General features: G+C 41.9%; 2 protein-coding genes across 2 annotated transcripts in view; both read right to left on the reverse strand.

Annotated features, from left to right (window-relative positions):
- rbm24a (RNA binding motif protein 24a) overlaps positions 1 to 7,135 on the reverse strand; it is a 12,078-nt gene extending 4,943 nt beyond the window's left edge. Inside the window, exons 1-3 of the mRNA XM_010772972.1 lie at positions 6,709 to 7,135; positions 5,423 to 5,546; positions 5,005 to 5,059 (exon numbers count right to left, since the gene is read on the reverse strand). Of these exons, the coding sequence (XP_010771274.1) occupies positions 5,005 to 5,059; positions 5,423 to 5,546; positions 6,709 to 6,876 (347 nt within the window). The 5' untranslated portion in view covers positions 6,877 to 7,135. The remainder of the gene's footprint in view (positions 1 to 5,004; positions 5,060 to 5,422; positions 5,547 to 6,708) is intronic.
- A 2,371-nt stretch (positions 7,136 to 9,506) lies between these two features.
- On the reverse strand, positions 9,507 to 13,777 carry stmnd1 (stathmin domain containing 1). Its single transcript, XM_010772973.1, has 5 exons — positions 13,564 to 13,777; positions 11,456 to 11,639; positions 11,208 to 11,335; positions 10,646 to 10,783; positions 9,507 to 10,480 (listed from the first exon to the last, which is right to left on the reverse strand). The coding sequence occupies exons 1-5, from the start codon at positions 13,630 to 13,632 to the stop codon at positions 10,043 to 10,045; spliced, it is 957 nt and encodes a 318-aa protein (XP_010771275.1). The 5' UTR covers positions 13,633 to 13,777; the 3' UTR covers positions 9,507 to 10,042.
- Between the last annotated feature and the right edge of the window lie 3,195 nt (positions 13,778 to 16,972).

Below are 16,972 nucleotides of genomic sequence, written 5' to 3' on the forward strand. Positions count from 1 at the left end.
GGGGGAGCTCTCCTTCCCCTGCGGGAGTCTCGGTTTAGCGTCGTACACTGGGCTGTTGGCTCGTCGTCCAATCGTCTAGGAGTTTGAAAAAAAGAAAGAAGGGCGAATAAGTATGAGTGCGAGGGGGGTACGAAGAGACATCCGAGACGGAAGTGTGGTTTCGATTTGCTGACTGGTTTGTTCTTTATCATTTTTTTTGAAAAGGATTACTGGGTATGTTTACATTAGTATCGTTATTGGGTCGAGAAAACTCAAAGACTCACTGCGGTGTCAAAAAGGAGTTCGGAATTTCAGAAGAAAAAGTGTCTTCTTTAAAGGTTAAAACCGTTCGGGATATAACAAGATTTTAGGGATGATCGCGTCGCCCGCAAAGCGAAACCACAAGGTAACTGGGACACCCTAACTTGGACCGACCCACCACCCCCGCGACGCACCGGCGTCACACTACCTCAGACCCAAAACCAAAATCCCATGCCACGTTGTTGAGACACACTTAGTAGATCGGAAAGTATACAGCACATAACCAAAGTGGTCGTAGCGTCCGGAGTGATGGGATACCAGTGGGAGTCCGGGAGCATCCGTCAGGACATTATACGCAGTAAGGGAAGTACACGTCGGATGTCGGTACGTGGTAAGGTTGCGAAGGAGGGGGATGTAAGCTGATGTGACTCGGCCGGATGGCGAGTCATAAGAGCGCGCGGTCGCGCGTCACGACGACGTCGGCGACGTATACCTGCCGCATAGCGGATGCCGCGGAGGGGGCACGGCGCGTCCGATGTACTGTTTTTTTTTGCGTTTGTTTTGTGTTTTATTGTGGGCCGCCCATGGCCGATGCGTCAAGCGTTCGTCGGAGGACCGCGTGGCGGCGGGGGCCGAGTCGGCGACGACAACGGCGGTCGGGGAAGCCCGTCATGCGTTCCGAGTCGTCGGACGTTTCGTCTGGCGGTACGTTATCCCCGTCGGATGACGTTGGTGACCCTGTCACGTCTCGCCGGCTCCGCGGGCGGGGGCTGGTGATCGACTAACCACGTCGCTCCTCGGCCGCTTCCTTTCCTTTCGCCTCTAAACGAATTCCCGCCCCGCACAGTCGCTGAGCATTTCCGTCTCAACGAAAATTTTTCCCGAATACTACCACCACCACCACCACTACTACCAAACACATTCACTACTACGTACTAACCACTCCACCCCTGGAAAATGTCATTGGAAGGTGTTCGGCACGGACGCACGAAGTTGGTTTTTGGCTCTTTTACTGTTTTTTTCAACGTCTTGTGTAATTACTTTCCTTATATGATAATGACACAACAGACATAATGATAATAGTATATGACTAAAGTAACATCAGTCGGCTCATGAATAAAATATCTTCTCTTTCGTCCTTGATTAGGGACACCAACCGATAGGGAGGCTTACAGTGCCGGGGGCGGGGGTGCGGACAGAGGAGATGAGCCCAGGGAAGCATTGTGAAAATGTCACTGCCACTTTGACAGCTGGACAGTTTTCAAAAAGGGACGCTGCTGGCCATTTCCCCCTCTGTCGGGACAAAGAGCCGGGGAGGCTGCAGGGGGAGCCGGGACTAGGCTCCGCACCCAGAGGGATGTTTCGATTAAATAAACAATTATGAACAATGAGCACATTCTGTCCTCCATGACATAGCCTTATCCCACCCCCCATACTCTATAAGGCCTGGAAACTCAGTTGGACAGCGAGCATGAGGGGAGCTTTGGAAATGTACACTAATGGATCAGAGAAGTCTCGACTTTTGGCTGTAGGTGGATTAATGTGATTTTCAGTTTGTGGTGACCTGGAAAACAACCCTCCCCTTCCCCTTTAGAGACACAATTGGAGTCAAATTCAATTTCCCTTTAATTCAAATTAAATGAGAAGCATCAGGCTGGACAGAAACACATTTGAGATGTGTTTCTCGATATGTGAGTTGAAGATGGATCAAAACATCTGTTGAAAGAAAGTCCAAGATAACCAAATATAATCAGTCGAGTCTGCATAAATTAACATCAGGTGGAAAGAAGGCAAGGAGGTGCAGAAAATGTTAAAGGTGGAAAGGCAGGATCTATCGTGGCAACCCTATTGTGAGCACTCCATTATCCAATCCAACCCAAAACAGTGCACCAGGAGAAAAACAGGAAAAACAAAACAACAGCAAGGCGTCAGAGAGGAAGAAATATGTAAAAACAGTCCACCTCCACTAGACCGATTACAGACACAACGACAAGGGCACTGCACAATCACTCCACGGAAAGACACAGAAGGAAAAGGGAGGAATAAACTGAGTAAATGGGTATGTAGTGGTTTGGTGTGTCTGTCAGTAAAGGTCAAAGATCAACATAAGCACATAGATTGGACCCAATATTGGACCGATTAACTTTAAAGGCCAGTCACAAAGTAATTGCATTGAAAGGTTTACTCTTTTTTTCAGACTATCTCCAATTTGAAAAGCCTCCGAAAAAACATTTGAATCATCAAACCCTCCTTTGAAATCACACTAATGAAACTCACCAGGTTTCCAGGAGGATTTCTTAAACTAGGGACGCAATCGAACTCCTAATCCTCACACAGAGGGACATTTCCTGCCTGTTATCTGAAGTCAAAAGTGAAATCAGTGAATTTCCCCCCCCAACAGAAAGGGAGGAAGCTCTTTATACTGGAGGTAGATGAGACACTGTCTGAAGGGCCATTAGCCAATATGCATAAAAAGCTAACATTAGCCTGATTGGAGAAACACCAATACACATAGCAACAGCAACTCTAATGAATACGCAAACACTGTCACATGACTCTGTCTGGGTTTTCTCACACAAAATCCATGCACAGGTTTAACACAACTACTTACACAATGAGAACCATTAAACTTTATATACAAATCAGATTTAATGTGGTTGACCGCCGATGGACTGTGAGGATCATTCAAATGTCAGGTTCTGGTATTTAATTTATGCTGTGCTTGCAGATCTGTCACTTTGTAATCATTTTTGTTTAACCATCTATTTTATTACCTTATTTAGTAGGTAGCTAATTAGTTGATTTAATCCACATGTCTGCAAAGCTGAGTTAGGGTAAATACTGCAATAATACCAGTTTAGATTTTTTACCAGACATGTACAATCTGAAACAGACAAGTTGATGAAATAATCTTAGTCAATTTAGACCAAAACCAACAATTTATCCAATGATCAACTAACAGGGGCTATCATAGAAGAGCCTATAGACCGCTGGTCATTTATTCTCGAGGCTGGAGACTACATCGGCCATTACTATGAATTGCATTGTGGGTAATGTAGCAGCCTGGTTTAAAAACAAAATAAAAACGAGTGGAATAAAACATATATTACTTGTTCTACTGCACTAATTGTTATACTGTTGATTAGACTGTCTGCTTAAACTTTGAACCCTTCAGTGTTACTCATACTCATCTCTACTGCTCTCAAAATGTATCTACTAACTCAGCACATTTTTGGATTGTATCTCTGCTGTCTCTAATCCTACACTACTGCTGTATCTATGGGATGTTCTGGTATACTAAGAGACATAAACAAGTACACACACTTAGCATAAGCAGAGGTTTTGCTCATGGGAAGCAAAGCTCTGGCTGACCCATCTAATGGGCCCAACTCATAACAAATACCCACGTTTTCCAGGCAATAGTCCTGAAGTAAGGAAGTATATGGCTGCTTTGTTATGCTGGTGGATATGGGGTTACGACTTCTGTGTGTGTTTGTGTCTTTACTGGAATGTCATGTTCACACAACCCAGCTGTCATTAAAGCTCAAGGCTAAATAAAGGATCTCTGCCATCGTGCATGGTGTCTGCAGAGGGCGGGTCAAACGTACACTGAGGTGAGAGGATCTAATGTGTGTGATTTTGCACTATGAAAGTGTTGGAGGTCTGCAGCACACACACCTGTCTCGCTTCGACAGAGTTAGACTTTTGATATTATCACTGAGACAGATGGACCTGGTGTCTAGTTTCTCTTCACAAGTGCAGCCAGACTTGAGTCATAATCCACACTTAGAAAGCTACTTGGATCATACATTGAGAGAGTTTTGTAAGAGCAGAAACGCACCTTTTGTTGTTTTAGTTTATTAGCAGTTTGAGGATGTGAGACAGACAGCGATTAGCTACAACTTACAGTTAGTCTTTTAGAAGCATTATTTACTATTTATTTATTATTTACTATATTATTTATTATTTGTATTTATTAGGCATATTTTTACTTTTTAGCAATATGATGTCTTTGAATATTTCTATTTTAGAAGATGTATGTATAAAATGGAAGATTGTTTGTATTTTAAAAACTAAATCCGGCAAAGATTACATTTTGAGGATGCAGTTTATTGGTATGGGAACTTTGTAGCTGACTTTGTAGTTTTCTCCACTTTAATCAATCTGTCTCTACAATATGACCTTAAATATTGATTTGCATTCTTATTTTGAACCAAGTCAATACTTTGTTTCAGCAAATAACTCCCTTACATGTGTTCAGAGCGTTTGCACTATGCGCCTATTGTGACAGAGAGACAGAGGCTTCTGGTTCAATCTGATTGTATGTGCATATGGAAAATTAAGCACAATAATGTGTCCCTAAAAACACCCGACCTGGCCCTATTTGAGTGGCCCCCTGCATTGCTATTAAATGACAGAGAGAGATGGTCCCTAACCAGACCCCCCCAACACACACACACACACACACACACACACACACACACACACACACACACACACACACGTTCAAAAGGCCAACCTAGAAAAGGCAGTTTGACTGGCTGTTTAGTGGACAGTGACAAAGGTTCAACATCTTGTCCACCTAAAATTATCAGCTGTTAAATATTTGGGGTGAAAAAGATAAAAGTATAAAAAACAGACTGATAGTAACAATCATCACACATTAAACTGAGAAAATGTCAAATTAAAACATGTTTGAATAATTTAGTACCTAAATATTCAATGTGTACAACCCTCTCAAATAAACGTAGACTCAGTACTTACCCATAAGGCCTTTGGATGAACGCAGGGTGAATTTGGGGAACACCAAAGGTAAAACCTGCAAAACAGAGAAAATACAAAAGACGACAGCATTAATCTCTTGAATAATTGGTTTAAAAAACGTTGTCATATAACATGTTCTAACATTGATTGCAAGTACCTTAAAAACAAACAACCCTGAGGAGGAACTCAAAAAGGACTCACTTGATTTTGCCAATAAAACCAACGTCTGATGCCTAATAAAATAATGTTCAACAAAGACATGCTGATTAAATGTTGGATTTACTGATCGGGGATATATGATATTTAGAGACTACATCTGCACATCTGACTGCACAGTTTTGAAGAAAGACACCCCATTCCTGCGGCTTTTGAGGATGTTTCTTTTGTGCTTTAATGCTCCTCATTTGTCTGTCCTTACCTTGCTGCATCACCCGAGGCTTGGCCCCCAGGTATGCCAGGTTGACGTTGGCCTTCCTGCCGTCAATGATGGGGTTGGGGTCCTTACAGGCCCGGTCTGCAGCCGAGCGGTCCGCCATCGTCACCTGACGGAGCAGTCAAAAACGTAGAGCATGAGAAAGATGAGGAGAATTCAAAGCGGTGTGTAATTTGCTTAATTTTCCTACTGATTGAGCAAAAGCTATAACGACAACATCTCTTTGTGTGTGCATGCCTTTCTGTGTATTTCTCTGGTCATTATTAACAGTAGCAAGTATTTGGCAGCACACACTTCCCTGTACTTCATATGTATGTGTTAAAACTATCAACAGCGTAGAGGAACCAGGATGGTGGGCTGACTGAACATGGCTCCCTTACTGCTCTCATTACAGACTCTATTGCTCTGCTCACAGCCCCAATAGCCGGCATCTGGATTTTAATTATTTGTATCATGTTTTCATTGTAAAGCACTGTTTTTGAAAGCTGCTCTGCTAATACGGTATAAATATGGTAATGCTACAACAATAAAGAGGAAATGTGGGGAAAGTTTGAGATAATACATCTCAGTTGAACATAGTAAGGTTAGTTTCTTCATACAATAGATATTTGTGCATATCAAGAGTGACTGTGCAACTTGGTGCATCCTCTTGAATATGAGCCAAACTTCAAATAGATTACTTTATAGTCTTTAAAGAGGCCAAATAAGGTTAAGGGTAGATACCTCCTGGCAGCCTTTAACATATATGTTTTAGCATCTGTTAAACATAAATGTATACATGAATGAACTAAAAAATAGGTATTTTGAAGGACTGTCTGAGTTAGCAGTTTAACATTGCGTCTGAATGTGTTTTCTCTATCGATTTTTATGACAAGGGGGGAGTCAAATATGTTTGTTTTAAACAGATTTGAGATGATGAAACAGTGTCACGGTGTCAGCAAACTTAAAAACATCATCATGAGGTTTTTCCTCAGCCCACCAGAGCTGTCAGTGTGGGAGCAGCTCACTTAAAAAACGTGCCAGGGCGCATACCAACGCGCAACAAGTCGGTGGTGCAAGATTGCAACTGACGACTTTAGGCACTGTTATCACAACATAAACACCCCATGACTGCAGATAAGATAATTTTAGTCATGATGTTGTGACAGACAGAGACAGCCGCGCACTTAAGACGCGTAAAGTCAGGACTTTTCCCACATGCGTAAAACTTTTTTTGTGTTCAGTTCAGTTTAAAAAGCGATATACTTGTTATTAAAAAGAGTGATACTTACGAATCCATATCCCCTGGACTTGCCGGTCTGCCGGTCCGTTATGACCACCGCTTCTTCAATCTCACCAAACACCTCAAAATATTTCCTGAGACTTGTATCCGTGGTGTGGTAGGGTAGACCCCCGACAAAAATCTTTGTGTAGGTCGTGTCCTTTTGCGTGGAGTGCATCGTTAGTGCAAATACAATAAATATTAGCAATATATAAAAAGAAAAGTGCAATGTCTCCTTATCAGTTTGGATGAAGAGAGAGAAAAGAGAGAACAGCTGGCTCTGTTACTTTTTTTCAGAAGAGAAAACACAACAAATTAAGCCTAGAGGTAGATGTATCTTCCGACAGTTAAGAGGAGAGTTATATGGAGCGGATTGTCCCACAGAGACCATCAGGTGTTTCCAGCTCTTCTTGGTAACTCTGCTGTCTAACTAAATAGGTTTGGGACCCATTCCTAAAAGCGCTGCTTCTAACTCCACCCAGCTCTCTGTCCATCTCTGCCCGCCCACAAGCGCGCAAACAGCTGGGAAACCTGCACAGCGTGAAACACTGGAGATCCTACACAAAAAAAGAGATCCCCCTACTAGAATCACGTTTAATAAACCATCAGGGGCAAAAAAACCTGATTCCACTGATAATATGTTGGGGATAAAGAGTAGCAGGGGCTTAAAAAATAACTAATTGTTTAAAAAAGCGATTATTTGTGCGTCAGCCTTACACTGTCAATATGTGTTGATTTGGGGTTTTTACGGGGTAAAACGTAAAACCAGACTTGCACTTTTCCTTAGAAAAGTTCTATCTTGATTTTCAATAGACTTGCATGGATTAGCCCCCCTGAAAAAAACAGCTGGTTAGGGTCTTGACACAGCTCAGGGACAGACACATCACAGCAGCAAAAGCAGACAGACAGGTGCAGTTTAAGCACTTGTGGGGGATGGACAGAGTTTTGCCAAGTTTATGTGCCAATGCAGAAAGAAATAAGGCATATTGTGAAAAGTGTGACCTGAGTTTGAAAAGTGATATCAAACTTCTCTCAAGTGTTGTTTTTAATTGTTCCTTAACGATTTGGTCATAAAGTAATGAGCCTAACCCTTCAACAGGTTTGAATGTCCATATCATTAACTTAACACAAAGATCTAACAAATGAGGTCCCTATCAATATATATTTGGGGTAATGAAGCCGTTGTGCTGAATTAAGCTTTATATAATTTTTTTTTTAAACAAGGTGATCCCAATTTAATAGTTTAATAAAGTGAGACCTGTCTTCCAAACTGACAGATGCATCGTGCGTCATATGATTACGCACAACTGTATCACAATGGTAAAGGATCAAGTCAGAGATCTATTCAAAAGTCTCTGAACATCAATAATTAACATAACTTGTGAAGCATGGCCTCGGCTGGCTGCTGGATGGATCTTTGGTTAATTCAGCCCCAGTAATGTGAGAGTGAAGCCTGCTGTCTGTAAATCATTCATGGCGGCTCCGCTTCTGTGAGCAGCATATATCCTGCCTACATGTAACACTGTGAGTTGACACATTTGGGAACATTGTTGAGTGTCATCAATGTTCTTGTTTAAAAAAAATGTGTTCAATCCTGTGCTGCTATTTAAAAAAAGTCACATGACTCAAGCCAATTTAAAATGTCAGGTAGAGACTGATGGGTATTTGTGTTAGTTTGTAAATACATGCTTTAATAAGGCAGTGTGATTATAATAAAAACTTCATTTATATATTTGTATATATTTAAAAGTTTGACTGTAACAAAGTGGACATCGCAGGACAGGTAGTCCACTTCACAAAGGAACGCAACCTGATAGATGTTCTTTCTGCGGTGTCTCTGTTCAACCACTATTTTATTCATGCAGGCACACGCGCTTTAAAGTCCGAGTGGAGTCGTGATAAAAGGGGGACCAGTGTCGAGTTTCCCAGGCTTAACAATGGGGATCCGGTCAGGTTGCGTCCAATTGTTGTTTTCTGTTCATGTGCAGCATGCTGACTAGTCGGAATCCTCCTATACCTTCACAATAACAGGCTGTGGGTCCACTGGAAGGGATCATTAGCCCGAGCAACAAGAACGTCTGATTGAAGGACCGGACCCTATTGAAATTGCATGGAATTGTTTTTTTCTATAATAATATTATCACTCAGAAACCACTTTCAGTTTCGAGGGCCTAAATATATTCACAAATGCAGTATTTCTTGACACAAAATTCAAACTGTAAAATGTACGTGAACCACTGGCCTTGCGCGTGGGCGTGTCAAAATAGCTCAACAGCGCCACCTAGATTACAGACCCCATATGTACGATTGTTCTACATGTGGGTATTGGGAGATGACAAAAAAGTCTATTAGAGCCAGACCATAAACTCATGGGAAGTGGGCTGATTTTGAAGTATGCCCTGACCTAAATACTTAGATAACTATCTGTTTTTAATTTATCAAGAGAAAGGCTGCTGAAATTGTAACTTAATGCTTTTTATCCATTTGGCTGCAGCTACCACCTGTGAGGCAGAGTAAAGCATAAGGTCAAAGGTCACTTGAACAGCTGAATAGGGCTTTCTACAGCTCGGACACAAGGTCGTACAGGAGAATACCTATAGACTTGTATACCACATTTTACTCAAATTCAAATTCAAACAAAAAAAGTGTTTTGAATTGGCCTATTCAACACCCCTCATCCTCTCAGAAAATAATAATCATAAAGTTAAAAATAAATTAGTGTCAACATTTTTAGGGATTTGCATATTCATAAACAACACATAGTAGGAACATTTCTATTATATAGACATATTTATTAATTAATAAAACATTCCCTTTACTCATTTTACTTCACATGTGGTCAAACGGTCAAACCTATGTTATTGATAAGCTGCAAACTGACTCCAGGCAGCTGTGAGACAACTTCAACTGAAACAGCGCCCTCCTGTGTCCAACAGAACAAGAACACCGTTCACATGGAAAATTAGACTTAACAATATGATACTTTACAACGAAATGTAAAACTAAAATATCCTATGAATAAATCCTGTATGTTGGAAAGACGTTTTGGTCATATTTACTAAAGCCTTCACTGAGGTCAATTATAAACCCTTATAATTCTTTGTGCATGTTTTGGTCCAACGCAATTTCTGCAGTTCAGTGCTTTTACATTCACATTAGCTCGTCAATACAGCCTATCACAGCTTAATCACATATGAACTTCTTCTAATACATATATACAATATATACCCTATATATTTGTTTCATTACAACCTTTCGGCTATGCAAAAGGAATTATTTTGGCTTCCTCTCCTCTGTCTTTTATCTCTCTCAGTGCTGATTCTTGGCTCATTTTTTGTGATAAATTAAAATATCTCGTCTTTGTCATCTACTTGTTGAAAGCTAGAATCGCTCTCCAGCTCCCCCGAGGCTGTGAGGAGGAGCTGATCCTTCTTCAGCTCCTCCACCTGGGTAAACTCCACCTCCTCCCCATCACCACTGACCCCTCGGTTATTTCCCCTCTCTCCCCCCTTCTCTCTCGCCCCCTCTTTTTTGTCTGCTCTACTTATTTCTTCTCTGCCGTCACCTGCATCCTCTCTCGCCCACTCTCCACCCTCGGCCGCCTCACGTGTGATCTGGCTGTGAGGCTGTGGAGCGAGAGGTTCAGGGGTGAGAGATGGGTGCAGCGGCTCCACAGGGGTGAGTGCTGCGTCCTCTTCATCCTCTGTGATGAAGGTGTGTGCAGGACCCCGGACACGGGCCGACTTGGACCTCAAACGAGTCTTGAGCTCGTCTTCTCTTAACTGAGAGAAAGAGGAGGTAGTGTGTGGGAGACAAAACAATAGGATCAACTCTCCATTTATCAGAGAGAGATAAAGATGAGGTGGTCACACACACACACACACACACACACACACACACACACACACACACACACACACACACACACACACACACACACACTGTACCTTGCGTCTTTCCTCAGCAAGTCTTATTTTCTCCTCAATCTCTTCTATGCTGGGGAGGTGTTGCGCCTTTTTGGCCCTCAGAGACTCCAGTCTGGCAGGTGGCCTCCGCATGACCCCTTCCCTGTCCTCAAGCTCAAGCTGGTATACACACACAAGCACACCCAGGAGATGGACACAGAGAGCAGACAATCACACTAAAGAAACTGAATGCATATCCACGAAAACTGACTGACCTCACCTCCCTAGGATTATTGTTATATTAGTAACAGCAAGGCCTTTGCTGCTTTGACAAGTCAAAATGCATGTATTGAAAGAGAGCTATACCATACACTATATATTATGGGCTTTTCTATTTATATTAGTAAAACACTGACAGGGAACATGTTAGTGCTGAATAAATACTTTGAGAACATTGTGCCCAAATTATTAATGTACTTTTAATTAAGTAATGCTTTAAAAGCAGGACTAATACTTATAAGAGCACGGTGTGGTTTTAGTACATTTACCACTGCCTCTCAGTGATGTGTAATAGCCGGTTTGAGCAGTGTTAGCAGGAACCCACCATGATGCTGTAGGCCTCCCCCGCCCCGCTGCCCCTCTCTCCGCTCTGGCCTCCCTCCGGTATGATGCCTTGGTGCAGCAGCTCCTTCAGGATCTCACTGGACTTTGCACGCTCCTGCTGCAGTAAGACTGGGAGACGACAAAACACAAAACTGTAATGTTGTATGCCCTGAATTCTCTTTTTGACGTGACCCAGTGTTTTTTTTATCATAGACTGTATATATAAAGGTTTTTATTCAGCTGACCCACCATGTTGTGTTATAACGTCCACAACGCTTTCTCTGACACACTGAGATGTTAGAGGAGGGAGTTTTCTGGGCACGGCTCCAGGTAGCAGAGGGATGTCTCTGTTCTCCATCACCACCCCGCTGTCCGTCGTGCCCTTCGACACGGCCGAGTCCCCACGAACATCCACTTTACTTCTGGTCACATCCTGACAGCACAGACACGCAGTATCAACCCATGAATACATTTTTTATACCCTGCCCCCCCACTGTGTGGTATCACAGACATGATGTTGTCATGGTGGCGCCTGTGTGTGTGTTGACACATTGTCATGAACACAGTAGCTCAGGAGCATTAGAGTTTAAAATGAGTTCACAGTAACAGTGTATTCTGTGACTTTAACAACGCTGTGTATATATAATATTTATATGTAGTAAATAACCAATATAATATATAATGATATTTATGAACATTTAAATTGGCTGAATAACAAGCTACGGTTTTAATCTTTAAGTATTTAGCTTGGTATATTGCTGTAGTTTTAAGTGGCTTTTTAAGGGAACATAATTGTTCAAATGTTACCAGGAACAGGAACTCAATACAGTATAATTTTTAGGCTGGTGAGCGAGTCAAATTGAGCAGAGACTTTCGTACTTTACAAGCCAAAACATTGACATCTTAAATAGAGGACTTTTTCAAAATTGTAACATAGCATTTTTACACCGTGGTATTGCTAGTTTAAGTAAAATATCTGAGTATTCTTTCCACCACTGCTCAGTAGTAGAAGTACCAGATGGGGAAAAAGATTACAATTTGAAGTCCTGCAATAAAAATGTTACCTCTATAGTAGATAAGTGATGGCATCTAATCCAATCCACTTTATTTCTATAGCACATATTAAATGAGGGCTTACCAAAGTGCTTCACAGCAAACATAACATTATAATAAAAATATTAATAGATAAAAGGCACACATAACAAATACAAGGTACACAAAGGCTATGGACAGACAATAAAAGAATACAAATCGATAGCTCAAACTGACTCGAAAGCGAGGGAAAAGAGGTGGGTCTTTAGGCGGGACTTAAAAGTTTGGAGGGTGGGCGACAATTTGACATGGGGGGGGGGCAGGTCGTTCCAGAGCCTGGGGGCTACCGCTGAGAAGGCTCGGTCTCCACTGGTCTTTTTCTTGGTTTTAGGGACTACTAGCAGCAGCTAATCAGCCGACCTCAAAGCCCTTGAGGGGGGTGTACACCTTTAGGAGGTCGGACATGCACTGAGGGGGGCCAGCCCATTAAGCAATACAATCTTAAAATAAACTCTAAAATGGACAGGAAGCCAGTGGAGGGAAGCCAGATTTGGTGTGATGTGCTCATGCTTGCGTGTTCCTGTAAGCAGCCGAGCCGCAGCGTTTTGTCAGCTGCAGGTGTGCCAGCGAGGTCTTGTTTAGGCCGGCATAAAGTGCATAAAAACAAAGGCATGAATTACACGCTCAAAGTCTAAAAAGGATAAAATCAGTTTAATTTTGGACAGGAGCCTCAGGTGAAATATAATTAAGCACCAAGTTATGCAGATTGGCCCATTTCAGAATAATGAATAATATGTTTTGATTATTATTATTGATGCATTAAGATGTTTATCAGAGCTGGTAAAGGTGATTTTACTCTAGGTCTCACTAAAGTCTTAATTTAAGGACTGACTATGATATATTTTGTATCATTAATACAGATCTGCAAATAAACAAAAGGTATTAAATGAATGTTTTGGAGTAAAAGTACACGATTTACCTCTGAAGTATAGGTAGAACCTCAAAATTAAATTACAGTTTGAGTAAATCTACTTAGTTACTTGTTTACACCACTGGTAGTAGAGATTAACCAGTCCGGTCAGTGGCCTACCATGATTACCAATTGACAATATTTGGTCACTAAATTAAACGCCACACAGATTTCCGAGATTTCCTTTGTCCTCTAACGCCTCTTAACAATGTCTGACAAAACATATGAACTTTAGCTGACTTTTTCGGACACAGTTTAAGACTTTACACTTTTTTTAAACTCCTCTCCGCAGTTTTAACTAACGTTAACGAACTAAAAATGCAAGGAAAGCGTCGGTTAGTGGGACACAGCCTACCTTGTCTCCCTTCGCCACTTCCGGTCTCAACGGTCGCACCGCCGTTTTTGTGGAGCTGCAACATCCCATAATCACCTCAAAACAGAGATGTAAAATAAGTCCATAAAAGTAATAACTATTTTAATGACACTTCGGTGTGTTTTCTATCTGTGTATTGACCCGTGTGGCCTCGCATTCCTTCATACACACTGTCTCCATGGAAGCCGGCTCGTTGCTAAGGCCCGTTGCTACAATAAAATTAAATCTGACCCGGTTAAAGAGGTGACACCCAGGAGAAGCTGTGCGTGTCAGGGTGTCACCACTAAACACCGCCTTCACACATCTGATACTGCTGATCCTATTTATCAAATGTATTACTGTGGTGGCTTTAAGACTCCTCACAGGTCAATGTCAGCCACCAGGGCTGTATCCAGGATTTTTGAAATATTGCATTTGAAATCAAACTGAGTCATAGGCAACACCTGTCATCTTTGCCCAAACTCCGCCAAAATGTTTAATTCATCTGGTCTATGATATGCTGCAGGTTGTGTCTAGGCTACTGTACTTTGATTATATGACAGCATGTTTGAACACAGAAATCTGCTGAGTCTTGTTGGCAGCATAAGAGGGCCCTTATGAAGAGAGTCTGAGAGAGGTCTTACAATTGGAAATAGAATATAGAACAGTTCAATTAGAGTTAGTACATGTGAACATGTCAACAGCAAGATAAGAGAACTAACCACTGGTTATGTCATTTTTGTAAATAAAAAGGTTTTGTGGAGATAGAGTGATCCACATTTGTTTATAATTTGTCTCTATTGTATGTGATGTTTCTGTAATTTAAAAGCAAATAAAGACACATTATTAAAAAACCCTGAACATCTACATTTAGTTGTTTATCATTTCAATTTGTCCTTTTTTTTAAATTTCTATCTGAGCATGAATTGGGCTGGTGAGATACTGAATCATTTCTTTATTTGAGCCATTTACTAAAAGGTTTAAAAACATTAATACATTGAGTCAAAAGCTACTGGAACTGCCCTGGTGTCAACTGGTTTTATGTTATTTGATTAAAAAAAGTCATATGTAAATAACCATGATGCCCTTTCTCGCATCCTTCTCCTAAATAAAGCTTTACATTATTTGGTTTCTGCGCTAAATCCACTGTCTTCTTGTTTTGGAAAATGCACCAAAAGCACAATATCACCGGAAATCATTGGGGCCTCAAGGTGACGCACATATTGATTCTAAACAAGTCAAAGTAATACCGCTTACATTTTTATTTCTTTTTGTAACACTACATGGTAAAAAGACCACAGAGGTGCAGATGCAGGCTCTACTGGAGGTAGGAGAGCGCGCTGGAGCTGTCCGGGCTGAACCTGGGCTTGTTGGTCAGGATCACAGAGGTGTCGAGCGCAGGGAGGAAACTCTGGTGCAGTTTCTGGCATCTCTGCTCCACCTCCATGTGGCTAACATTTTTGGCCAGTTTTTCCTCCAGAATCATCAGATGCCTATGTGCAACCTCCAGGTCCCTCCTAAAAAATAAATGAATATTAGTGCATTCAGGATATTAGAAAGAAGTATGAAGACATATTTAAATATAGGACATGAGGGGACAGGCAACAGAGAAAGCTGGGTCAACTATTAGAAGTGAAAATGTGACTTTAGTGAATGGAAGGACTTACTGAGAGCGCCTCAGGATTGGACAAAGTCCAGCTGCCATACTTTCAAGGTCACGTTTCTCCAGTGTGAGGCTGAATAGGGGCTGGAACAGAGAGAAAGGGTTCAAGCCAAAGTATATATAAGATATTTAAGGCTTTCTTTGCTTCTGAATGCAATCTGTAACACTTACCTGGTCCAGGCAGAGCTCACGTCTGGGTCTCTGGTGCAGGATGTCCAGGCGGTGTGTGGCCCGGTGCAGCTTTGAGTCACAATTCTGGATCTGACAGGCTACTTTGTGACGGTCCGTAGTCAGATCAGAAATCTCATCTCTTATCTGGAGATAACAGAAAGCCACACAAGAGTGAGTGAGCATTACAAAAAGCCAAGTACATTTATTCTGTGGATGGAAAATAAAGTAAGTAGACTGACCTGCTGCCTCTCCCAGATCAGAGTATCCTGGGCCCTGGTCAGGTCGTTGATCTGCTTTCTCTGAGAATCAACTGTGCAGCGGCGCTGGCGCTCTTGGGTATTTTTCAGCTTCAAGATTCAAATATAAACAATGTTTTAAGACATAAAAATGCAAGATGAAGAGCAAAGCATTTAATTGACTTCCTTGAGGGCAAAAAAAAAAAAACTTGAACGTAAACATTGAAGATGTTATCAGATAAAAAAATAAATAATGAGCTCATGGTGTATTGAAGGCAAATTTGAACAAGTCTTTAAGAGAGAGTTCATATTAAGCCCTAAACTATTGTATTCAGGTATGTCCAAAGTCTTGGTCAGTTTTTTTCTTACATTGGCCAGTGTGAAGCGCAGGTTTCCCCTGAAGGAAGACGAGTCTTTGATCAGGTTATCAGCCGCCTGCCTCAGCTCCCTGCAGTGGGACAGCCAATTGTCATAGCTCACGTAGTTTGGTTTGTAATGGGTGGCAGGGAAACTTGAGCTCAGGGCGTTGACGTCAGGGACAATGCATTTGGTGGTGAGCTTGATGGCTTCACCCTTGTCCCGAAAATCTGCCAGCAGCTGAGCGCGGATCCCCTTCAGAGAGCCCCGCTTCTCCAGCAGGAAGCAGATCTGTCTCTGGAGCGTTTCTCTAAACTCACTGGTCAGCTGCTCCTCGTTCTTCAGCTCGGAGAGGACACGGTCCTGTCTCTGGCCCACTGAGCCCAGACTGTTGCTGATGGACACGCAGTCCCTCATGAGCTGACTGTACACCTGCTTCTCCTGGAGAACGCCCTCAGCCAAGTCTTTCATCTGGACACATGAAACTAATGATCATTTAAAGCTCTCCTATTATACTGTTTTTCATCAATATATTATAGGTCTCAGATTGATACAAAACATGTCTCTGAAGTGTTTGGCTCCAAATACCAAACAGATCATGCATTGTGATTGTGGCATCCCATAATCCCCTCTGTTTCAGCCCTGTTTCAAAAGTGCTGATTCTCTTTCTGTTACTTTGGATGAAAATAAGGAGCCACCCCCCTCGCCCCTCTGAGAGATATCTGGTTCAAAAGAACACAATGGTGCTCTAGGAGGAGATTCAGGTGTGTGTGTGTGGGGGGGGGGGTTACCTTGGTTGGTTATTGGCTAATAGTTACACAAGCCAAGAAATCGTTATGATATCACAAAGTGGCCAAAACCTGATCAGCTCATTTTCAGACGGGTTCTTTTTTCCTGAAACTTTCAGAATCTCTTTACACAGAGGGGACACATGTTTATGTATAAAACATCAAAAAAGCTGAATTTTGCATGATAGGTGTCCTTT

This window comes from Notothenia coriiceps, unplaced genomic scaffold (genome assembly GCF_000735185.1).
Source record: "Notothenia coriiceps isolate Sejong01 unplaced genomic scaffold, NC01 NC01_scaffold00011851, whole genome shotgun sequence".
NCBI classification, from domain to species: Eukaryota; Metazoa; Chordata; class Actinopteri; order Perciformes; family Nototheniidae; genus Notothenia; species Notothenia coriiceps.

Bases quoted from the DNA above. Each gene is read 5' to 3' on its own strand.
- stmnd1 (XM_010772973.1), bottom strand. From the start codon at position 13,632: ATGGGATGTTGCAGCTCCACAAAAACGGCGGTGCGACCGTTGAGACCG. The intron at 10,784-11,207 runs GTGGGTTCCTGC...TGTGTATACCAG, and splicing joins GGGAGGCCTACAGCATCATG to CTTGAGCTTGAGGACAGGGA. The intron at 10,481-10,645 runs GTACAGTGTGTG...TCTTTCTCTCAG, and splicing joins TTGCTGAGGAAAGACGCAAG to TTAAGAGAAGACGAGCTCAA.